Source organism: Equus caballus, chromosome 2, assembly GCF_041296265.1.
Source record: "Equus caballus isolate H_3958 breed thoroughbred chromosome 2, TB-T2T, whole genome shotgun sequence".
In the NCBI taxonomy this organism is placed as follows: domain Eukaryota; kingdom Metazoa; phylum Chordata; class Mammalia; order Perissodactyla; family Equidae; genus Equus; species Equus caballus.
In genome coordinates this window covers 62,250,963-62,275,543 of record NC_091685.1, presented here as the reverse complement: position 1 = coordinate 62,275,543, position 24,581 = coordinate 62,250,963, and the positions used below count along the sequence as shown (strand labels likewise).

General features: G+C 49.7%; 1 protein-coding gene across 22 annotated transcripts in view; it reads right to left on the bottom strand.

The window, feature by feature from the left end:
* The window catches only part of PTK2B (protein tyrosine kinase 2 beta), a 123,421-nt gene that overhangs the window by 15,744 nt on the left and 83,096 nt on the right, over positions 1 to 24,581 (bottom strand). For 13 of the 22 annotated variants that reach the window (XM_023636191.2, XM_023636190.2, XM_023636193.2 and 10 more), the window contains exons 3-21: positions 20,311 to 20,489; positions 19,697 to 19,784; positions 18,403 to 18,482; positions 11,093 to 11,155; positions 10,848 to 10,902; positions 10,259 to 10,399; positions 9,793 to 9,867; positions 9,031 to 9,132; positions 8,155 to 8,272; positions 7,513 to 7,552; positions 7,028 to 7,074; positions 6,062 to 6,112; positions 5,478 to 5,575; positions 4,628 to 4,712; positions 4,291 to 4,391; positions 3,873 to 3,988; positions 2,218 to 2,318; positions 1,940 to 2,029; positions 831 to 1,035 (exon numbers count right to left, since the gene is read on the bottom strand). In XM_023636191.2, the coding sequence (XP_023491959.2) occupies positions 831 to 1,035; positions 1,940 to 2,029; positions 2,218 to 2,318; positions 3,873 to 3,988; positions 4,291 to 4,391; positions 4,628 to 4,712; positions 5,478 to 5,575; positions 6,062 to 6,112; positions 7,028 to 7,074; positions 7,513 to 7,552; positions 8,155 to 8,272; positions 9,031 to 9,132; positions 9,793 to 9,867; positions 10,259 to 10,399; positions 10,848 to 10,902; positions 11,093 to 11,155; positions 18,403 to 18,482; positions 19,697 to 19,784; positions 20,311 to 20,489 (1,835 nt within the window). The remainder of the gene's footprint in view (positions 1 to 830; positions 1,036 to 1,939; positions 2,030 to 2,217; positions 2,319 to 3,872; positions 3,989 to 4,290; positions 4,392 to 4,627; positions 4,713 to 5,477; positions 5,576 to 6,061; positions 6,113 to 7,027; positions 7,075 to 7,512; positions 7,553 to 8,154; positions 8,273 to 9,030; positions 9,133 to 9,792; positions 9,868 to 10,258; positions 10,400 to 10,847; positions 10,903 to 11,092; positions 11,156 to 18,402; positions 18,483 to 19,696; positions 19,785 to 20,310; positions 20,490 to 24,581) is intronic. The other 9 variants (XM_023636194.2, XM_070256664.1, XM_070256654.1 and 6 more) reach the window with 3 other exon arrangements.

Here is a 24,581-nt window from a genome sequence, read left to right as displayed (position 1 = left end):
CTGACCGCTGCCCTAAAGGACCCCAAAAGAAGTAAGACCACCCAAAGAGGAACTGACAGCAGGCAGGCCACCAAGGAAACAGGGGGACCCTCTAAAATGTACATGGACAGCACCCCTCACTTGGGACCTCTCAGTCCCCAGGGAATAATGGCTCTTGGGCAGCTGAGATGGTTCAGACCCTCAGGCCACCGAGGCTCTATTCAGAAGGGCGAGGTGACCTGGGTCACTGTCTTAACGGTCAAAAGCCCCTCCCTTCCCTGCTGTCTGAGAAGAACGACCAATGGCGGCAGGAGAGGCAAAAGGTGCTGCTGGGAAAGCCGGTCCTGCGCCCAGGCCAGCGCCTGTCAGGTGCGCCCCCTCACCAATGCAAAGAGCACAGCACTTCAGTGCTTTCCCTTCAAACCTAAAACACACCTCTAAGAGCATGCTAGGAGCCAGGAGCTGGGCTCGGGGGCGGGGCCGCCGGCCGCGCGGGCTCACCCAGGCTCGCCATGCCTGAGTTCCCGTCTGCGGTGAACTCGGTTTCCAGCTTCCGTCCCCGGTGGAGCTGCCGAGCCTCCGTAACAGGCGGCACGTGCTGCTGCTGGGAGCATCGGCTCACCCGCCCGGACTCCTGGCTCGGTGCTGGTCAGAGGGCAGGCCCCACCCGTCCCCGCCGCGGGGAGTCGCCAGCTCTGCACCTGACTTCTCTCGCCCGTAAGGTGGGGACGAGGACACTGGCCACATCTTGTTTAGGAGGTACGTTGCGAACCTGTAGGCGCTGCCGCAGAGGAGCCTCGCGTTCCGGGGGCCCTGTTCCCACCGCCCCTGACCCCTCGCTCTGTGCTCACCTGAGGCTGCACACGAGCTCGGTAAAGCGGGGCCGCTCGCTGGGGTCGTAGTCCCAGCAGCGGGTCATGAGGGTGTAGAGAATAGGCGGGCAGAGGTCGGGCTTGGGCAGCCGGTCCCCCTTCTCCAGCACCCCGATGACATCCTTGTTCTCCAGCCAGAAGAAGGGCTGCTTCCCAAAGCTCAGGATCTCCCACATGCACACGGCTAAGGGCAGGAGGGGAGGGTCAGGACCTGCTCTGGGGGGAACTCGTGCCTGGAGAGGCCAGTTGGCCCTCCCCACGAACAACCCCATGGCAGTCAGTACTCAGTCCCTGCTGGGAGGAGCTCCCATCTTCCCCACCCCGCCTCTAGCATCCCTGGGATCTTGCCCACCATGGCGGTCCACCGAGGGACCCATCACCTGCATCTGTAAGTGAACCATGGCCCCCCCTCCAGACCCCAGACCCCTTCCACGTGGGGCTATTAGATCCACGGGATGAGGAGGGGGCAGTCAAAGGCACGTTGTTGGGACCACCAATGCCTTCTCTTAGGAGGCGGTGAAGCCTCTATCAGAAAGCCGGGAGTGGAACACCAGCACCAACACTTGCTGCCTGTGTTATCACGGGCAAGCCCCTATTCACCTTAGCCTCAGTTTCCTTATCTGGAAAACGGGAATAATAATAACGAGATTTGACTGGGTCAGCCTGGAGAACCGAGAGAGATAATCCACATGGCTGTGTGTCCCATCAGGGGCTGTCTGTCCATCACTTGGCTTTGTTATCCCCTCTCCCCACATCTCCTTCTCAGAGCAAACCTCAGTGTTTCCTTTGAGGGTCCCCTCCCGGGTGTCCCCACATTAGTCCCTGGGGCTGGTTGGTGGAGCACACATTTGTCTCAAGAACCTGTTCTAGGAAGATTAACCAAGACTGCCCCGGCTGGCCCTTAGCCCGTATCACCCCCAACCCACCACTGGCCTCCCCACTTTTGGGACTTCTCTGTGGCTGCAGCAAACAGAACCTTTGCAGCCCAGGGTGGGGGTCCAGACCCCCGCTCCCTGCAGCCCCTCTTAGCCTGGTCACGGAGGTGAGAATTGAAGCCCTTCTCCACGCCTTCCCGAAACTCCACTCACCAAACATCCAGACGTCGCTGGCCGTCGTGAAGCGGCGGAAGTTAATGGACTCGGGGGCCATCCATTTGATGGGGAGCCGAGTCACAGAGGCTTTGGGTGGACAAAGAGGTTGACAGGAGATATTTTGGGAAGAAAGATCCAGAATTATCCAGAAATCCAGCCTATTCTCCAGAGACCCGAGGACCTATGGACCCTTGACCAGAGACTTTCCTCTGGCATTTTGGCTGCAGTGACCCCTCCAGGGGCAAAGCAGAGGCAGAAACGCTGCCCCCCCTCACCTTTGTAATACTCCTCTTCCTCAATGTATCGGGAGAGGCCAAAGTCCCCCAGCTTCACACAGTTAGCAGAGGCCACCAGGATATTTCGGACGGCGATGTCCCTGGAAGAAAGATGCAAAGACGAGGGTGAGGCGGTTCAGAATGCTTCAGAGAGACAGACAGACAGACACATGGACAGAGAGACGAAGGAGAAGAGTGCTGGCCAGGGACCCAGTCTCCGGAGCAGAGCTAGGCAGCTTCTGTGGGTCAGCCGTTCTCTGACCCAGAGAGTGGTCTTGCTGCAGCCCAGCTCAGGTGGGAGCCCGGGCTGGCCCTCCAACCCCCCGACACACGAGGCCCTTGGCCATCTTCCAGCTCGTGCTGAGCTCTATCTCCCGTTTGCAATTCCACGGGACTGAGAGGCTTTTGTGGCGGCTACAGCAGCAGCGGCTGTAGCTAATGCCCCTGGGGCACTAGGATTGCCGGAAGCACCACGTGCTTCCCAGACCCTGAGTCGTGACATGGAGACCCCGTAGCCCCTGGTTCAGAGGAGAGCCTGGGCACAGGGACCTGAAGGAAGCTGCGCAGAAGGTTCCTGGTGCGAAACAGGGTCGGCCCAGGCAGCCTAACTCCAGACTGAGCTCTCACTCCCAGGGTGCATGCACTGACTCAATTTACCTCATGTTCCTGGCCTCACTTCTAACCCCAAGTGGTTCATCTGCTTGCTTCTCACAGGCAGGCTCCACACCCTATCATTTGTCTTTATTATTGAAAAGATGACTTCATAGCACGACCACAACGTCACACAGACAAACAGGAACAAATCTATTGTCCCACTACCTTTGCCCCAAGAAGAATCATGTCTCACCCTCCTGCCAGAGGGGAAGCGTCACAGGAAAGGGATTTTTGTCTGTTTTGATTGTGACTTTCTCCCAGAGCCCAGGAGAGCACCTGGAGGCACAGGGTAGGAGTTCTCTAATATTTGTCGAATGAGTGAATGAATGAATGAATGAATGCTTATATCCTCCAACATTGCTTTGCATAGTATCATCCAAGAAGGCCACATATCAGATGTCAGCGGTGTTGGTGTGAAGAATTCACCCGCCCACCCCAGTACTCTGAGAGCAGCCCCCGGTCTCCTGCCGGGCAACACGTCCCACCCTGGTAGGGGCCTCCTTTGGAACAAAGCCAGGTGGAGAAGGGGCCGGTTCCACAGCCAAACGGAGGATTGGACTTGGCAACCCGTGGGTGCTGGGGACCAGGGGAGTGCTAGTTGCACAGGCTGGAAGGGCCCAGACCCCAGGATCTTCCCAGTGTGGCCCTGGCCAAGTCCCTCCTGCCTGAGCCTGTGCCACCAAACAAGCGAGTCAGAGGAGAGCCAGCTCAGAGTAATCAGAGAACCAATCTCTCAGAACCCACAGGGAAGTGGGCTAGCATGCACTGACTTATAATCAGATATCTAGGACTTGAGATTCACTCTTAATAACAATCCTGTGAGGTATATATCACTATTTCCACTTTTCAGATGAGGAGATAGTTCACAGAAGGTGCTCAAGTTGTCACATTAGGCAGGACCAATGCTGGGGATTTAACACAGGTCTGTGCAACTCCAAAGGCCCGCTTTACCCCGACCTCTCCAGGATCAGATGAGGGGCCCGGCTTCCTCCCCAGCCCACCTGTGCACACAGTTGATGCTCTCCAGGTAGGCCATGGCCTTGCAAATCTGCAGCGAGTACAGGACGAGAGTGAGTACCTTCAGGGAGTTCTTGTTCCGCTCCAGGTAGTGGCCCAGCTGTGGGAAGGGGGAAGGTGCCATCAGGACCCTGGCTTGGCCTCAGCATGAGCCAGGGGGCCAGGCCGCAGGCAGCCACCGGCCCTTCTTTGGAGGCACAGGGGCGGGAGGGTGAACCCAGGCTGGAGAGACCTTCCAGCAATTTCCTCTACAAAAGGTCTCTGGGTTGTTTCAGCTGAATACAGAAGTCAGGAAGCTGCGAGTTAAGGGCCCCTCCACTCTAAATGCATCCCACCTGGAGGCCCTGCCCAACTGTGGCCCAGCTGTCATCGCAGGGTTCCCCTTCTGTCACCTCAGCTCACCTCCCCGAAGGGATACAGTTCCATGATGATCCAGGTGGGCTCCTCTTCGATGATGCCGATGAGCTTCACAATGTGCGGGTGGTCGAGGTTCTTCATGATCACTGAAATTGGGGACAAGAGGGATGGGCTGGGGTGGCTCTCAGGTCCCATCTGGGAAATGTGCTTGGCCGCCCCACTGGGAGAAACGGGACGTGAAAGCCCTCCTCTGCATGTGGGTCCCAGCGCTGTTCACAGCCTCCCTTCCCGGGTTCTGGGCGCCCTCCTGTTTTGGAGGTCTGTGAGTCTCAGTGGTCTTTCCCAGCTCACAGGACCGTGCCCCTCCCCAGGGGACACCCACCTGCCTCACTCATGAACTTCTCCTTGTTGTCGAGAGTACAGTCCTTCTTGCAGGTCTTCACAGCCACATTGATTTTCTCCCCTTTCTGCAACGAGAGCATGTTCCGTGTCCCTTGGTCCAGCCCGGTGCCCAAAAGAGAGCGGCCCCTTCGCAGCATCACACGGTCTTCCCACAGGCTTGGCTGCCGGCCAAGGGAGGCCTGGTGACATCTGCACAGCACATTTCTCCCCCTTCCTTCCTCTTTCCTCTTCTTCCCATTTCTAGCCTCCCGCCACCGCTTCCCCACTGCCCTTTCGAGACAAGGTCAGATAACTCCAGCCCCTGGTGGTCCAGATGAGGACACTGAGGTTGAGGGGCCAGGGATCGGCACAGCATTAGTGGCCTTGTCCAGAGCACGTGCAGAGCCATCATCGGATGTGGCTCCAGGTCTCTTTCTCTCTCTTTGTGATTGGTTTTTACATTTTTGCGGGCCCCTTCCTTCAGCTCTGCTTTTCCCCCAGGCCTGGCAGAAGTATAACCACACAGGTGAACCTCATCCCGCCCCCTCAGCGGCCTCGTGACCAACTCTGGCCTCAGATCCCACCCCTCCTTTTCTCAGAACCACATTCTCCCACCAAGAGTCAATCGTTGCTCTCCAGACACCGGCTCTATTTTGACCCTGGTATTGCTCTTCTTCTTAGAAATGACTCCCATTTCCATTACTGCCTTGGTATTTCATGAATAGTGCAAGTGCCAAGTGGATGAAGATCCACACAGCATGGCAGCTGCCTCCACCTCTAGAAAATTCAAGCTCCTCTCTCATCTTACAGAAAAGGAGAAAGGGAGTGTCAGGAAAGACTCCGGAACTCACGTGATTTGTGTAGACACCTTCGTAGACCTCCCCAAAAAAGCCTTCACCAAGAATGCGACTCAGAACCACATCTTCCCGGGCGATGCCATACTGTGGGCCTGCACAGATGAAGAAAGCAGACAGTCCAAGAGCGTTGAAACTGGCTGGCACCCCTGGGAATCTGAGCATCTACAGGTCCTAATGCCAGCCTTGGTTCCCCTCCTGCCCAGGTGTTACCGGATCCCCCAACAACACCTCAGCCAAGATCCAGGGGCTAGGCTGGGAAAGGGAGTCTAGAAGGCTCCATTGTTGCAGACCCAGGGAAAAGCCATTGCCCTGTTCCCTCTGAAGGCTGGGTGCCATGTCCATGCTCTTAAGATCCCCCCACACACCACAGGCACACGAAAGGTCAAGAGTGTGGGCATACAAAGAATGATCTTGGCTTTCATACCAAAGGTGCCTCACTCAGGTTTGTCCCTGTATCAGGCACACATGGGAGAAGAAGAAGGAAGGAAAGAAAGTCCCCCTGTGGTGTCACATGCATCTGCACAATGTTACTACAGAGGGCCCTGGCTGTGGCCAACATGGTGGGGTCAAGGATCTACCTCCTGGCCTTCGCAGGGTCTCGTCGGGAATCTCTGCATAGATGTCTGATTCTGTAATGACAGAAAGAGGGCATCCCTTGGGCAAGATTCCCCCAGTGGGCACCATCAGGAACCAGGCATGTGGCTCCCACGTGCAGGCCAGTGCAATCAAGGCTGACATCACTGGGGTGGATGGGGAAGTCAGATGAGAACCGGGGCTGCTGTCCCAGGGTTCACAGTGGCCACAGAGCCTAGGGTACCTCCACTTGAGTCCCTGCTCGATACTGCCTGATTGTGTTATTTAGGGCAAGTTGGTTAGTCTCCCTTAATCTCAGATTCCCTTTCTGTGAAATGAATGTTTCTGGGGAATGTCGTAAAAACCAAATAAAATAATACTTGTGATGTATTTAACACTGTCACGGACTGAATGTTTGTGTCTCCCCTGAATTAAGATGTTGAAACTCTGACCCCCAAAATGTGATGGTATTTGGAGGAGGGGCCTTTGGGAGGTGATTAGGTTGAGATGAGGTCATGGGGCTGGGGCCCCCATGAGGGGATTAGTGCCCTTATAACAAGAAGAAGAGAGACCAGAGGTCTCCATCTCTCTACCCTGTGAGGACACACAGAAGGTGGCCATCTGCAAGCCAGGAAGAGGGCCCTCACCAGGACCCGACCATGCTGGCACCTTGATCTCAGACCTTTCAGTCTCCACAACTGTGAGAAACGATGTCTGTCCTTTAAGCCACCCACTCAGCCTGTGGTATTTTGTTATGGCAGCCTGAGCTGACTGAGACAAACATGGTGTCCTGTATTAACTGTTCGATACATGTTAGCTATTATGATTAATAATATTTTAAGCCATCATTGAGAGGTCATAGGGAAAGTTCATTTTTCTGTAACTTCGAGGGAATCCTTGACGATGTCACAAGAGCAGGTGGAAGAGAGTCCTCTGGGTGCAGGAGGAAGATGGCAGGCGGGCAGGCTCACCTATGCTACAGCTTTCTGAGAGGCGGGACCGCTGAGTCTCCAGGTTCCTGTAGGAGGAGACGGGAGGGCAGGAGCCAAGTGAGCTCAGAGCCTGGCAACGCTCCCCCAGGGCAGCCTCCGCCCACCCTCTCCCACCCACCGTGCCTGGAGGGCGGGCTGCACTGTGCCCCCTGCCTGTCTGGAGGAGCAGGCTGTCCTGATGGCAACAACATGGAAGCATGGCCCAGGCTGTGGGGGGCAGGAGGGAGAGGACAGCAGCAGTGCCCCCTAAGATGATGCCAAGGGCACAAATTCTCTGCAAGAATTTACTGGGAGAAGTTTATTGGTGAGAAATCACCACTTGTGAAATACTGGGGTTCCAGTGTTCTCCCCTGGGGCCCGGAAACCAGAAACTACGGGGGAGAGGCTCCCTGTTTGTTCTGCCTTCTCTGGGGCAGACATAGACTGAGCCCAGGGGCTGTTCCCGGCCTTCCAGTTGTACTCACAGCACCGGGATCTGGGGCAGGCTGTTCCGCTTCTCACCATCTGGGGAGAGGGGAGGAAGAGGCGGAGCTGGGACACAGGGTCCTGGAGGGATGACTCACCCCACTGCCCCAAGGAGCCAACACCAGGGAGCCCCCTCCCTGCTACTCTGTGCTCTCTGACAGTCAGAGTGGAGCTGGGTCGGCTTTGGCCTGAACTGGAATCCTCTTTGTAGAAGAAATTCTTGGGCTTCCTCTTGACACATCCACATGTTCCAGCCCTCTGGACTTCCCGGGAAGCTCCCTCCTTCCTGATCCCACCCACCAAACAGACACACCCACAGAGGAGGGACCAGTCATGTTCTAGCAATAGCTCTGATCTTCCGGGGACTGCAAAGCCCTCTTCTCCAGGAGCTGGCACCCATGTCACCCTTGGCTAGCAGGGCCAGGGGAGACAGACAGGGCCGAGGCCTGGAGCTGAGGACCCGGGATAGGACCTTGGGGAGCCTTGTGTCATGTGGGGCTGGGTGAGCACCTCCCCACACTTCCAAACCTCTTCATTCATACATTGGTCAATGGCTTAGCTTCTCCCACTCTGCCTCAGGGCTTGGCTCAGCTGTGCTGCCACCTGCCATCGGGCCATTTTACCTTTGAGTGGAAACGCACCTTTCTTGGGATGAATGATGAGAGAGCCTTTGTGCTCCCCCTGCAGCCGGCAGTAACCGTCTATGAGGTCAGCCATGTTCTCAGCCTCTGCCAGAGAGGAGGTTTTGATGGACAAGGACTGCAGAGAAGAGACCGGCCAAGGATGAGACCCCAGAGCCTTGGCTAGAGTCTACCCCACAGGACTGCAGAAGACACTGCACATTCAGAAGGAGCAGGACTCTGCCACCCACCCACTTCCCCCGAATGCATCAGGCCCCTCCTGTGGAGCTTTGCTTGCATTCTCTATAGCCACCAGGGGGCGCTCTTGTCATCCCTCCCACTGACGGTCCCTAAACGCTAGGAAGGCCAGCTCCAGGTCTGACTTGTTTTGGTCTCTGAGTGCATACACAGCACAATGCCTTGTACCCTCTAGCTGCTCAAACTGAGAAAAGGGAAGAGGAAGGGAGTGAGGCAGGGGACAGTTAGATGACGGAGAGATGGACAATCTGTTTGCAGTCTGAGGTCTCTCTCATTCTTCCACCCATAAAAAGCCCTGGGTCCCTGAGGTCCTGATTCTGAGTCATTGTTCACTTGTTAAAAGTTAGGCCTATGATTTATACCTTGATTTCTGGTCACCTTGACCCCTCCAAGAATCTCCCCCAAGAACTTCTTTCTTAACATATTTTTAAATAACTTTGCTTCCTGATATGTTTTCCTTATAATTTATCATCACCCTAGTACTTTGTCTAAGAACTAGGTGCAGTTTTCCGAACAAGATCCCAGAAGCCAGGGAGGCCGTGGCCTCCTGTCTGCCCTGGCCAGGCTGGCCTGAGCAAGAACCCCACCTTGCAGCTGCACCCCGTTGTTTCAGAACTTCAGGTGCCCAGAGATGCTCACCTGGGGGGCGCCTTCAATGCCCAACTGCAGTACCGCCTGGCCCTCCTCCAGGGGCAGGCACCTGATGGACTTGATCTGCTTGAACTCGGCCAGGCAGGTGGGCTGTAGGAAAAGAGGGGGGCCCTTCAGACCATCCTACTCCTGGCATCAGGCCATGCAGACTGGTCAGTATGGGGGGCGTTGTAAGGAAGAACTGGGAACTGGGAGTCTTTCAGGGGGGTGAAGAGAGAATCAATGACTATTAAGGCTAGAAGGATCATTGAGTCCAAGCTCCTCACTTTGCAGAAAAGAAAATGAGTCTGGAGAGAGCCAGGACTTGCCCAACGTCATATGCCGAGCTGGTGGTAGAGCCAGGACTGGACCCAGGTCTTCTGACTCCCAGGGGAATGATCACCCCATTTTGCCATTGAAAGTGCAACTCTTTCCTCCGAGCCAGAAGAGCAATAATAGTGCTGCTCCCCACAAACCATCCCCACTCCCCAGCCTCCATGCAAAGGATAGTCACAGGGAAGTGAAGAACCATCTGTCCCCATGCTGTTATCTATCCCAAACATTGTCGATAGCTACTCATACCAAGGCCCTCTGCTCTCAGCTACGGGGCAGGAAGAACTGACCAGGCAGGCCAGGGTGGGAGGCAGAAGAAGGAGAAGACAGCTTCGCCTGGGTTGGGCAGGGTCTCCCACCCCACCCTGCCCCCCTCCCCCCGCCTCCCCCGCCAGCCCCGCCACCCGTCCCCTACTCCGCCCGCCCGTCTCTCTCTACCTTTGTATCTTGGCTTGTCAGCTGGCGGATGCCTTTCGGGCCGATGACCAGGTCCACAGTAATGTTCCAACCTTGCTGGAATAAAAGGAGAGAGGAGACTGTGGCCCCAGCTCTGCACTCCCATATTTCAGAAACTTGAAAAGAAGCTCACTAAGTTAGACACAGGCCACTGTCTCCTGGGTTCTCAGCTCCTTCTATCCTTAACCCCTTAGCATACAGATTACCCCCTGCTCAATACCCTGCCCACTCTGCGCCCTATCCAGAGTTGGAGCCAAGATTTCAGTTCCCTTCCTCGGGCAAGTAGATTAACGTTAATTGCATTTTAGGGCCCATCAGTGAGGCCGTGCTGCTTGCGAACCTACAAGCAAGCAGAGCCCCTTCCCAGCCCCCAAGTAGGCCTCATGGCCCCCTTTCTCAAGAGGCCAGGAATTCAGGTCAGGGGAGAGTGAGGAGGGCATGTCATTACAATGAGTTCACAGCGATAGGTCTCCTGGTCGATGTTGGCAAAGCCCGCGAGGGTGTTGAAGAACTTCATGACGCACTCCTCCTCCCTGAGCGAGGCGTACTGCTGGAACGTCTGCTGGATCATCTTCCGGAACTGCTTGGGCTGTGGGAGATGGTCAGTGGTGAGTGGGGCCCTGCTCCTCCAGGGGCTCTGATCCCTTCCTTAGGATCTCACGGAAAGCCTGCCTCTGCTGCAGGACAGTCCCCAGGCCTCTGCCACAAGGGCAGTAGCAATCTGTTACTTAAAGCTGCAAACTATTGTCTCAAGGGAGGCTCCCCACGGCCCTGAGAGGGAGGCAGGGGAGGGAGCATCCCCAGGGCTCAGTCCACAAAGTTAACTGGCCTCCAATGTGGAACTGGAGCCAAGCTTCCTGATCCCCAGCCACAGGAAGGGCCCACTGGATGCATTTAATGGTCCCATGTTCAGATGACCCAAGGCAGCATGGACACCGTGGCTGCCCTGAGTACCCCCAGCCCAGTCCTTTTAGCTCCAGTCCTGGGGACCAGCACGAGGGGGTCTTTCTGGGCCCCTCGCCCACTGGTTTCCTCACCTTTAAGTTCTCTTGCATCTGCTTTGGGAAAAACAGGTCCAGTCCCACTTCCTTCCTAGAAGAAAGAGAAAAAAGGCAGCATTTGACTCTCCCTCATCCCCAACCCAGGACTTCTGGCCAATCAGAGAGAGTGAGAAGGTTTGAGGACCGGGAGAAGGGCCTGCCAGGCTCTGGTCTGGGGCAAGTAGGAAAAGCCAGGCAGCAGGAAAAGCAGGGAGGAGAGGCAGGGTGGTCCCAGGACTTACTCTAGGAGCTCGAAGTTGGACTTTTTGTCGAGTGCATTGTGGGGCATGTCCTTGAAGAACCTCCTGGAGAGAAAGAAGTCATGGAAAGGCTGATGGCTGGAGAATGAAGCCATCAGAGCTGGATCACTCAATGCCCACACGTTGGCCTAGAAGCCCCTTCCTCTGCCAGATGTGGGAACCATGGGGAGAGAGAAAGTTAGGAGAGTCAAAAATTTCGATATTTAGAAAACCATGAAGAAGAGGAAAACCCGCAAATTTCATTCCTAGGAAAGACTCCAGCCCTATGCTCTGGGAGGCCCAGCTCTGGGACTTGAGCAGAGGAGGAAACAGCAGTTCTATCTGTGGCCTTTGAAAACAAATGACCCAAGGCAGCCAACACTCAAGCTGTCAGCTTAAAAACACGCACCTCCACCTTTAGGCTCTGGGTTCCCTTTGTGATTTCTTTTTCCCTCATTTCCTGTCTCTGAAATAGTATATGTGTGTATGTTGTGTGTTCATTTAAATAATTGTTAAATGTAGTACATATGAAAACTTTATAACTTATGGAACAAAAGAAGAAAAAATAATAATCCATAATCCTACTACCGGGAATGACAACTATTAATTTTTTAAATACATATTCTTTAAGTCTCATTTCCCCTTAAAATGTGTGTCTTGGTGGAGATTTTTATGTACTATTTATTTATAGCAATTGTTGTTTAAGTAGAGACTAAATAGCCAATGTCCTCACTTGTGTCATCCTCCCTTCCCTTCCTGGATCACTGTGGATTACGGTGTCTAGTAATTTCTGCGACCATTGAAGACATTGTCACACTCTTGATCTTAGATTAGAGTAACTCACTGTTCCTTTAGCCCCGGTCTCCTTAAACACACCTGCGAACAGTTTCATGCTACTGATACTATAAGCAGAAAGGCACATAACTTATGATTCAAAAGCAATGAATTTAGACAATTCACTGTGATTAAAAAATAGACCACTCTTCTCTCAGCCCCCAACACACACACACACACCAGCTCATCATCCTCTATTACAGGTACTCCAACTGCTTCACTCAGATGAGAAAAAGTGATGAAAAGTCAGAATAAGAAAGAAAAGAACAGCTTTGTGGTACAAGGGGCACAATAAGACAAGTGGTTCTTTCTAGCCGGGGCAAGCCAAGTTCTTTCAAATGCCAGTGGTTGGAATGGAGGGAAAGAAAAGCATAAAAAGTCTCATATAAAATTTCTCTTATAGAATCAAGGAAGAGCACATTAAAATGAGTATTAAGGACTAATAATATTTAATGACAGCTCAGTAAACATTGGTGGATTATATTTTATAATATTGAAATGAATTTGTAGCCTATTTCTTTTCAAGAAAAAGATGTAAGGATACGAAGTTTTCATATTTAAATAAAATAGGGCTAGAGAGAAATCAGGCAATGAGATAAATGAGACAAAGAATGTGTCAAACCTGGGGTTGGTTGTCCTGGAAGCAGGGTAGCAGACCTCATTAAGTGCATAATTCATCAAGAGGAAACATTTACCATAACATGGGCATTTCATTTCTTAAATTAAAAAGTTTGCAAACCAATGATTAAAGGAAAACTAATATTCGCAATATTCGTTTTACCAAAAAAATGAGAAGCCAATTTTATATGGTTTTCTTTGTCCTGCTGCAATTTTGGTAAACACCAATAGTATAACGTTGAAGCACAATTCAGTAAAGGTGATTGTTGGAGGGCCTAACTAAATGTGGTTCGAGTATATGGCCTACCAATGGTCTAATTCAGTGGTTTTCAACCAGAGCCAATTTTGCATCTCTTTCCCCAGCCTGGAAACATTTGGTAATGTCTGGAGATCTTTTGGTTCACACCTGGTTGGGAAGAGGGGTGGTCCTACCAGCATCTTATGTGTGGAGTTCAGGACCAGGGATGCTGCTAAATATCCTACAGTGCGCAGGATGGCCCCCTGCAACAAAGAATTATCCAGTCCCAAATGTCCCTATTGCTGAGGTTGAGAAGCCCTAGGAGCTTGATCCAAGGAGAGAACTTAGGAAACTAGGAAGAGTGGCTCTCCCTAACTCTACTTCTTGCTATTGGGTGTGTGACAGAGCGGGACCACAGACGCTCCTTGAGAGGGAGTATTCTGGCTGATTAAGGACAGATCTGTGCTTTGGAAGCCAGACAACAGGTAAGCAGGGAGGGCATTCAGCTACAGGACATGAGAAGCCTCTCCAGGATTCTCCCCTGAATGGCAGATCTTCCTCCTCCTCCTTCCGCCTGAAGGCTGCTTGCAGTGAAGACCCAGAATTTCCACATGGTCAATCGTGGCAGCTTTAGAAAGTTTACCGAGCCAGTGGTGCCTGCTTGCCCTCCCATTCCTAGAAAGCCTCCGAGCACGCCTGGGCGGTGTTGATTACAGGCAGCGTGGCCATCCGCAATTCCCGTTAGGTTGAGTGAGCTGCAAAATGTACTGCCAGGTAACAGAAGAAATTGGCTTGCCGTATGTGATTATTTCATTCTAACAGAATAAATGTTGGCAGATGTCCTCCAAGGAAGAGGATTTTAGGTCTTTCCGGGTTATCCGTTCATCTAAGTAGGTACTGGGCTCTCATTATGTGCCAAGCGGAGGCAGCACCAACCCCAACTTCAAGGATCCAATAGGATTTCAGAATCCAGTGCCTAAGAGCCAATCAGTTCCGGACAGCGTGATGCATCAGCACAGCGCGCTGGTGTAGGGCAGCACAGGTGGGCGGGGCGTGGGGAAGGGACGGCTTCCAGAGGGAGAGACCTTTGAGTTGGTTCTGCAGGGAGAGCCTGTGGCCATACTGCTTATTATCAACACTTGACAGGCGTGCTCTGAGGTTTTCTGTGAATGCAGAGGGTAAGCAGGCAACACTGGCTGAGTAAACTTTCAAAAGCTGCCAAAATAAAGAAGAGTTTACTAGGCTGAAAAGGGGAACAAGAAGCGTGTGCCAGACATAGGGGATTGAGATCCTCTTCCCCGCCCCAGACCACAGTGTCACTCCTGGTTTATGATAATTGTTGAATGAATGAGTGAATGACTGAGCTTTGAGACTAGGGATGGCTGAAAGAATTCTGAGGACTGGGATATTTAAATAAGTCTTAGTAAAAAAAACATTGGGATAGGCTAAATGGAAGGGTAAAAAAATTTTGAAATGAACACTGAGGAATGAAAATACATGAAAAATAATAGCAATTTGAGAATGGTTAAAGAGGTATTGAATGGAAAAATGCTTTATTAGGAAGAAGGAAGCTCAGGTAATATACCTAAGTCATCCCAACCTCTTGAAATCCAGCTGGCCCAACTCACTCCCTAAGTCACTGATTGCCCTTCCCTCATGCTCCGAAGTTCAGTTCTTGTGGTACCTTTGACAAAGGTGCCTAATCACTCAAGTGCGTCGTGATCTGTGTGTTTCTAACGTTTGGAGCAGTTGAACCTATTGGGATGACCAGGAGAAACAGTCACCACTGCTTATCAGATGTATTGCTCTTCCCAGAGATGGGGTTTCACAATCTTCTGTGCTGAGCCCCATGTCAGCTGCTGTCAATGAGCACCCGATGATCCCCAACCTGCCCCAACTGCCATCATTGAACAAGGCTGCACCTGCTGCTGCTGGGAGCGCCCTTTAGTGCCTGGCTGGTTCTCCCCAGCCCAGGTCTGCCATTTTGACTGGCTAACGCCAGGTGGACAGGGGGCGCCTATGGGAAGGCACAAGCATACCCAGGTAAGGACAGCAGAAAGCAAAGAAATACCTATGCGAAATCCAGTTTTGTGTTTTTCTTCCAAAAAGCAATCAAAATATTAGCTCATCACCAACACTTATAAATTAACTGTGAGACAAAATGCCTTTTGAAGCAAGCTGAGTGCTCTTTCTCTAAACCCTATTTATCAGTTACTACTTAACTATCATTGGGTTACACATTCACTCTGAGTTTTAGGTCAGAGTTTTCTGGGGCTCTGCTGGGGGTGGGCAATGGTCTCGGCCGTCTCAGGTGAAGGGGAGGGTATTTGGTTCCTCGTATGGGGCAAGTACTAATTTCTAGCATGTGCATCATGATTTCACATTTTTAACTTATAGGGGGACATGCAGATAAAATAATGTATTTGGCATTTGTAAAGCCCCTCCAGTAAATCAATACAAAATTAATTGGGTATGATTGCAACAATGTGACATTCCGGAAAAGGCAAAACTATGAAGAAAGTAAAAAGATCAGTGGTTGCCAGGGGTTGGGGGGGAGGAGGGTTGAGCAGGTGGAGAACAGAGGATTTTTAGGGCAGTGAAACTGTCCTATATGATACTATAATGGTGGACACATGTCATTATATACTTGTCACAACCCATAGAATGCACAACATCAGGAGTGAACCCTAATGGAAACCATGGACTCTGGGTGACAGTGATGTACCAATGCAGGTTTATCGACTGTAGCCAATGGACCACTCTGGTGGGGATGTTGATAGTGGGGGAGGCTGTGCATGTGTGGGGGCAGAGGGTCAATGGGAAATCTCTGTACCTTCCACTCAATTTTGCTATGACCCTAAAACTCCTCTAGAAAATAAAGCCTATTAAAAATAAATAAATAAAAATACTAAATAAGAGTATAGAGAAAAAAAAATTAGTACAAATAATGAATAACTGTTGAATAGCTCTGTCCCTATCATTTTCCTAAGTACATTAAATACATTGACTCTTTCATCCCTCATAACAATCCCGTAAGTTGCTACTATTGTTATCATTCCATTTTACAGATGAAGGCACTGAGGCACAGAGAGGTTAAGTGACTTGCCCAGTAAATGGAAGACCCAGATGCAGCTCCAGGCAGCCCAGTCAGACCCTTTGCTGTTCAGTGTTATGCTCAATTGCTCCTCCATATGAACTGAGTCCATCGAGGATTCATCTTGCTAACCTCCTATCTTGTGCACATATCATACTTCTTTTTTAGCCAGGAAAGAATACGTTTACTTTTCTGGAGACACCATATATCTGTAGGCAGGTGACACAGGCAATGATGTTAAGAAGACATCAGAAACTTTTCAGGAAAAAAGGCACAGCCCTGCAAAATTCTGCATTATGCTTTGATTTTCAGAAATGTATCTATCTCTTTTGGTGAGAAACAGTCATAACTTGACTTTAAAATAGTCCATGACAATGTATAGCTTTGTATTCAACTTTAAAAGTTATGGGCTTGAAAATCTTCTATAAGCATACGAAATAGGCGTTTTCCACATCCTCTCTCTAACATCATATAACCTAGACCTCAAAGGTCAACCCACAAGAAAAGGAAGATTTATCTGACTTTCTTCTGCAGACTCGGGAGCCCTGAAACAATGCGTCTGTGTCATAAAACAAGCTGGCTTTTGGAATAATCCCGAGTTGACAAGACAGCAGACGCCACAGACTGTCTGCTCCTGACAAGACTCTAAACGGAGCCATGTCCGACGGCCCACTGGGTCCTCCAGAGCATTTAGCACAGTGTTTGGTGCAAAGTAATAATAGTTATTATTATTATGACCAATAATAGTTTGGCAATGATTTGAGGAAATAAGAACATGAACTAGAATGCTAATAGGTCTTCTCTATGACACTATTTTACCACTATAAGTGATGATATTTTGACAGGTGACTTAAATGATTGGAGTTTCAAGGTGATACTAGAGTCCTAGGTCTGAGATCCATGAATAAAAGGGAAAGGGAAGCTTCTGAAACTAAGTTCCGAGGGCAGAGGAGACTGTGAGATGTGATGCAGGTTAAAGGAGATGCGGTGGTCCTGGAAGGCATAAATAAGAGGACACGTGTAATAAAGTAAGCTTCCCAGACAGCCCCTTATCCACAAGCACACAACTCCCAGGACCACCACTGACTGCGGCAAGGTGGTCTGTCCTCCAACTGCATCACGGGCTGCAGATGTCCTCTGCTCAGAGGACTCCAGTGTTCCTTTGCTAAGACAGAGTCACCAAGTGGGAAAGCAGTGAGGAGCCCTCCAAGGCTGTCCTTGACCTATTCTGTCACAAAAGAGACAAAAGTGGGAGCCTCCCTTTCCCATCCCATGGCTCTCCCTGGGGACCTCCCAGCAATATCTCTTAGACCCAGGAGTTCTAGGAGACAGAACTCCTCAGTGACCTCCAACTCTGCAGAGCAACAGCAGAGTTCTACTCTCTATAACTTTAAGGTCACAGACAGGGTCAGGACTCACCCTGGGACCACCGTTCCAGCAACCCAGAAGTAACCCTTCCTGAAGGTTTCCCTGACCATGGTCCTGAAAGTCCTTCCATCAACTCACAGGAGGCCACCTGTATCTAAATCCCCTGGGGCGCTTGTCAAAAAACGTGTATCCTAAAGTCACCGGCTCGACTAACTCGGTTTCCAAGGGAGGGGCTAGGAAGATCCCAGGTGATTATGACTCGCAACCAGATTTTGGAACCACTGTTCTAAGACAGAGAAAAGGTACAGAAAAGGTGATGGGAGGTTGCAAAGGGCGGGTTGATGTTGAGGGATGGCGAAACTGAATGGCACTGCTTTGGGCAAGAAAGTGCTAGAGCACAGGTCTGGCATCACCCCCCTCCACCACAAATGCTACCGAAAGCCAAGAATGAGGCCTCTTTCTCAGACTGTCACTCAAAATCTTCCACCATCAGCTCTAAATTACCTCCCCAAGCTCATCCCCCACCATCCTTCAGTCTGTTCTTTTCCTTCCACTGAGCCTTGAGCCCAGAATGCACACTCCCCCACCTCCAACTCCCCATTATCTACTCAGGGAAATTTCCCTCCTTCCTGGAGCAGTTCAAACCCCCTCTTCCCGATGCCCTCAGGCAGGATCAATGGCTCCTATATGTATGTCTGTTTGGCACATTTTCATTCTGCCTTGTACTATGATCAATTATAGACACCTGTCACCTCCAAAACACCGTAAGTTTGAGGGCATCTCTGGATGATTTGCTAATTCCGTACTGTAATTAGTGCCTACTGGAGCTAGAGACAGCAGTGAACAATACAGATGGAAATCCCAACATTCGAATGTCTTCCAGAACCTCGCCTAGTGCTCAAAGAAACGTTTACTGAATCTCTTGAATGGCAGAGAGATGGAAAAAGCAGGCAGCCTGGAGAAAAGAGCACGGTATCCACAGGAAGACAGGAGACATTAACCAGAGAGGGAGCTGGCACTTCTGTCATCAGGGGCTTCTCCTCTGTCACCATCACTTGTCCCCTTCCAGCTCTCACACACCCCCTCTTGCTTCCCACCCTGCAGGAGAGTTGGAGCAGGCCAAGAGCCTAGCACAGGAGGGGAGGCCTCGAGGCCACATACCTGAGCTCCAGGCAGCCCAGCTGTAGGGCCATGCCCTCGCTGACCTTGCTGGCGTAGCGCTGCATGTAGTCATTCCGGAGCTGGTGGGGAGGAAGGCCAAGGTTCAGATCCACCCCTCATTGCTCATTTTTCTGAGCAGAGGCCCCAGGAGACGGCGGGTGCCTCAAACACCATCCTGCCGCCCTAAGCTCTCTCTCATGCACCCCACCACATGCAAATGTGGATGGGAAGATGGAGAGCAGAAGTGGGGAGGCTTGCCCTCCGGTCTGCCTCTGCTGCCCTCCAGAGCCCCAGGCAGGGCCCATCATGCCTCCACATGCCGTGGCCTTCAGGTTTTTGAGGTACTTTCAGACATGTCCTCTCACAGCTCTGTGAGGCAGGAGTTCAGAATCCCCTCCCCGACCCTCACTCTGGAGATAAGGAAACTGAGATTTTTGGGAGGGGTCAGGAATTTATGCAAAGCCTTGTTGGTAAGTAGTGACAGATGTCATCTACTGTACAAGAAAATTCTGGCTTGGTCTCCAGCAAACCAGGAGGGAGACGCAGGAGGGAGCTAAGAGCATAACGATGGCGGCTCACACTGACTCGGCTTTCCCTCCGTTTCAGGTCCTGTGCACTTTATGTGCATCATAGCCAGGGGTGTGTTGGAGCAGATAGAAACAGCTTATGAATGCCAGTTATTAAATTTTCCGAAATTTCGGCAGCTGATTGACGTCATATTGTTAGTTTGAAATAGGCCATGGTGGGAGTACTTACACCGTAGAAATTCACATGTGCTACAAATCAGGGATTTTTTCTTCAGAGAGCCGTTTTACTAGCACACTACTAATGATAGCATATGATCCTCACAACAACCCTATAAAGTATGTAATATTAATATCATCCCCATTTTATAGAAAAGGAAACAGCTTCACGCAGGTCAATTAGGTTGCTGGGGATGCCAGGTCAGTAGGTGGCACAGCTGGGCTGAAACCAGCTGTGTGAGATGGCAGAGCCTGTGTGCTAAAACCGCCACCTTCTCTTTGGACCTGCTCTGACTGCTTCAGCAGCCAGGTCTCCTGGGCAGTAAACAGCCACTAGGAAAGTCCAAGAGGAGCTATGCATATGGGTGGGGTGAGCCAGCACTCGATTATCTGTGAGAGAAGCAGGGTTGGACAGCTGACCAGGGACCACAGAATGTCCCCAAGAGAAGTTTCCTGGACTGGGGTCTCCAAAATCTGGGCTTTGTCTTTCCTGTTCCCTAGGAGAGGTTGTGTAATATGACCCTGGGGACAGGAAGATAAAGTACTTTTACCTGTTGGTAAAAATAAAGCAGTGTGGTCCTATCTTCTTTCAGGCTCTCCATGAAGTCCTCGGGCAAGTAGCGGATTTGAAGGTCATACCTGGGACAGGAAATTCACACTCTGGTTGACACAGGGAAGCTGGTCAAGCAAAGGGCTGCCCATGGGGCTTCTGGCCACCGACTTAGCACTTGCTCCTTCTCTCCCTCCTCTGTGGGTGGGTGGAGGATCATGGAAGACAGAGGGGAGGCCCACAGGGGGTGATCAGTGCTAGTCGTGACTCTCCATCTCTTCTTCCTTATGGCAGCTGTTTTCCTTAGGTTCACAAACCAGCCTTTGGCCTGGCTCTCCATCTTCCCACCCTTCTGTTCCTCCTCCATAACACCAACAGCATCCTGATTGGGGACGTTCCTGGGTATCTACCCTGAGATGCGGTTGTGCTGTGAGCCTATGTTAGGCCTTGGCAAATACATCCATTGGATGTTGCAGGAGGACTAAACATAAAATGCCAATCAGATTTTCCAGAATGTTCTCAGAGGTTGGGAAGTGCTTCAAGGAAGGACCTCCCAGGGCTTCCCCACTCCCTACTCATCTCCCCCCATTTAAGAGCCCAGGGCTCCTCTCCTACCTCCACTCGGCTTCCATGTGTAGACACTCATACTTGTCCTGCACCTCACCCACCGTCATCTGCGGGTGCAGCCAGTGGATCTCATCCGACTTCATGTGCTTCAGCCTCAGCCCATAGCACTCAGCCAGCTGGATGTTGGGCCCGATCCGCCCACTCAGCAGGATGGAGGCAATGACCTCCTACAGAGGAGAAGAGAGGGATATGACTCAGGGGTGCCCCACGGTCCTCATGCAGTCCCCGAGAGTGTGATTCTCTAGGGTGGGGTTCCACCTTAATGTTTTATTTATCTCTGATTCTCTAGCACTTAGTGCAAGGCTTAGAGTATAGTGGGCTCTATCTGATGAATGAACAAATTGGCAAAACGAGACAGAGACAGAGGAACTGAGAGGGGAGAGCGGAAGTGAAGGAAAAGATGCAGCGAGGCAAAGACCTTGAATTCTGTGCTTCTGCATTTCATTCCCACTAAACCAATTAATAATTACTGAGCACCTGTCATGTAAAAAGCACCCTTTGAATGGTTTCCAGTTTAGCCATCATTACTGAGGGTCTGTAGCAGGCACTTTGCATGCATCATTTCATTGAATCTACACACAGGGAAGTAGATGTTATATTCCCATCTGGCTGATGAGGAAACTCATGTAGGTTACTCAGCTCATGGAATTAAGCTGGGATTTTGAACTCTGGGCTGGTGGTCTCTGAGGATTTTTACTCGGCCAAGCTGCTTCATGGGATAGTGGAACTGAGCTAGACAGAAGGACAGGACTCATATTAAGGGATTAAGTGGCACAGTTCCCACATAAGAAACATGGCCACAGGAAATAGAGTGTTGACAAGAAATTAGGTGTCTTCCTTATTCCCGCTTTCTTGCTGACCAGAGGTGAGCCTGCCCCACAGCCTGACGCCATGGCTTCCTGGCCTAGAGCCAGAGCTGGATTAAGAGGAGGCCAGTTGGGCAGCTGCCTGGAGGCCCATTTATAAGGCCCTGCCTGGTTCTGAGTCACACTGGTTCCAGTTTAACTCAGGTTTCTCATGCAATTCCACACATAACTGGTGAACCGAGCCCACTCCCGATGGAGTAGAGAGTACCCTCAAAGGCAAACTTAAACACTCGCAGGCACCGGCCCATCTCTGTTGAGCATCTCTGCAGTGTGCATGCCATCAGGCCCACACACAACCAGCCTAGAGACTGAACAGTGCACAGTGGGTTGCTGTCTGACCAGGAAGAAGAGTGACACTGCATTATTTAGATTCTATGTTCTTGTAACAGAAATTGTCTAATTTAGTAAATCAAATGTAATCAATTCCTTAATTGGAACAAAAAGAGAGGGGTATACTATTTTTCTTAGAAGCAAATCAGTTTCTTCTTATTTTCACGAATAAAATGTCAAACTACTATTTAAATAGTACTGTTTTGAAGGAGCACCAAGTAATTCTTCTGCTTGGGCACCCACATGTCTCGGTCCAGCTCTGCCTCCCGCCAGCCCTCTTCAACTCCACAGAGTTGTGAAGCTAAAAGACCCTAAGCCTGAAAAATCCCTTCGCCATTAGGAAAGCACATGCCCATCGCAGCAATCAGCTATGGCTCCATGAGATGGATGGCGAGAGGGAGGCACAGAGTGCACACATTAACAGTTGTAGCAAATCAGCACAGGAATCACAACTGTGACCCATCCTGGGATGGGGACGAACGCTGTGATCAGTGGTACCTACAGTGAGAGGGATGCAAACAAGAAGAAGAGCTCAAGGCTGTGAAGCTGGCCATTTTGTCATTATTCTCACCCATTTCTCCTGCCACTGACCCTCTGTACTCCTCTGGCCACTCGGTCATCCTGTTATGTTATCCAGAGCCCCCACGTCACTCCTGAGCCCACTTGGAGTCTCAGCCTCTGGTGTTTTTAAACTTAGAGCCTTCCCTGACCCACCTGAAACTTATCTGGCCTGTGCCTAATTTCCCCAGGGCTGGGACCCCTGAAATTATGGAAAATTTCAAATATACGTGAAGTAAACAGAAGTCAATAGAATAGTACAATAAACCCCTGTGTACACATCACCCAGCTGCAATAATTACCAATTCTGCCATTCTTGCTTCATCTCTTCCACCACCTGTTCCCAACCATCCTTGAACTATTATCACTTTTTACAGTTCTTCTTTTAAGGTAAAATTTATATACGTTAAAATGCACAAATTTTAGCTTTACAATTTTGACACGTGACTACAACTGTGTAATCCACATACCAAGTAAGATATGGAACTTTTCCAGACTTGTAGAAAGCTCCCTCATAATCCTTTCTCAGTCAACCCTCATGGCCCATTCCCACCCCTAATTCCAGGCAGCATCTTTTCCTCCCACTTTCAATTAGTTTTGCCTATTCTAGAACTTCATATAAACGGAATGAGTTAGTATATATTCTTTTGTATCTGGCTTTTTTCATTCAACATAATGTCTGGGATTCATCTATGCTGTTGCATGTGTATATACTAGTAACTTCTTTCTTTTTATTGATGAGTAATATTCTACTTTTTAAATAAATCACAATATGTTTGTTCATTATCCTGTTGCTAGATACCTGGGCTATTTTTCATTTTTGGCTATTGTGAATAAAATCACTATGAACATTAATGTACGGGTCTTTTCGTGTACATATCCTGTCATTTCCTTTAGGTAAATACTTGGAATTATTGGGTCAAAGGTAGATGTATATTTAACTTTATAAGAAACTGCCAAGGTTATTCTATTTGAGATTTCCACTGTGATATATGAGATGTCTTTACACCACATCTTCACCAACATTTGTGGTATGTCCTTTTAATATCAGCCATTTTTGTGAGTAGGAATAGCATCTCATTGTGCTTTTAATTTTCATCTCCCTGATGACTAACAACGTTGAGCATGTTTTCACTTGCTTATTGGCCATTCATATATCTTTCTTTATGAAGTGTTTGTTCAAATCCTTTGCCCATTTTTTTGTGTTGTCTTTTTATTACTGAGTTGTAGGAGATCTTTATATATTCTAGATAAAAGTGCTTTGTATATGTTTTACGAATATTTTCCCCAGGTCTCTACTGTGCCTATTATTCATTTCCTTATCAGCATCTTTTGATAAAATCTAGTTTATCAAAATTTTCTTTTAATGGTGAGTGCTTTCTGCATCCTATCTAAGAAATCTTTGCCTGCCTTCAAGTCATGAAGATATTCCCCTGTTCTCTTTTATAAGCTTTATAGTTTTAACTTTTACTTTTAGGTCAGTGATTCATCTTGAATTAATTTTTGTGTATGGTGTGAGGTGGAGATCAAGATTAATGTTTTTTCTCATACAGAACTATAGTTGCTCAGCTTTGGTTGTTGACTTTCTTCTCCAATTGAATTGTTTTGCTGCCTTTGTCAAAAATCAATTGGCCATAGAAGTTTAGCTCTATTTCTGGACTCTCATCTCTTTTCTAATGATCTTTGTCCATACTATGCCAATACCACACTGTGTGCGTTTCTGCCGCTTTCGAGGTGATCTTGAAGTCAAACAGCATAAGCCTTCCACCACTTCCCTCCCAGGATTATTGTGCCATTCTAGGTCTTTCCATTTCCACATACATTTTTTAATCAGCTTGTCACTTTCTACTTAAAATGTCTGTTGAATTGTGATTGAAATTGTTAAATCTATAGCTCAGTGAGAAAGAAGTGACATCTTGACAGCATCAAGTTTTCCAATCCTCAAACATGGTATATCTCTCCATTTATTTTGCTCTTCTTCAACATTTTATAGTCTCCAGTGTATAGGTTTTGCAGGTGTTTTGTTAAATTTATTCCTAAGTAGTTTATGTATCTTGATGCTTCTGTAAATTAAGATTTAAAAAAAATTAATTTTCTATTTTGGGGCTACCCCTGTGGCTCGTTTCTTTCCAGGACTCCCCCCAATCTTCCGGCTGCTCTGCTAGCCACAAGTTCTATCTTCTGATGCCTCAATCCAGTGAGACTGCAGCTTTCTGCTCCTCTTGCCCCTCTCAGATTGGAAAGTGCCCTCAGTCAAAAAATCACACATTTACAAATCTCATTAGTTGCAGTTCAGCTCTCAAGAACAGATTTCCCTCTAGTTTCTGCTTGCTACGGTCGTTCTGCAGGGACTTCAAGGTAATTTGCTTTTTAATTTTGTAGATAAGCAGGAAGATTAGTCCAGCCAAGCTATTCCACCATTTTGGAAATCTCTGCGCTATTTTAATGAACAAATCTGTTCTCTGCAAATGGGAGAGGGCTGGGGAGCAGACAGTTGCCTTTCAG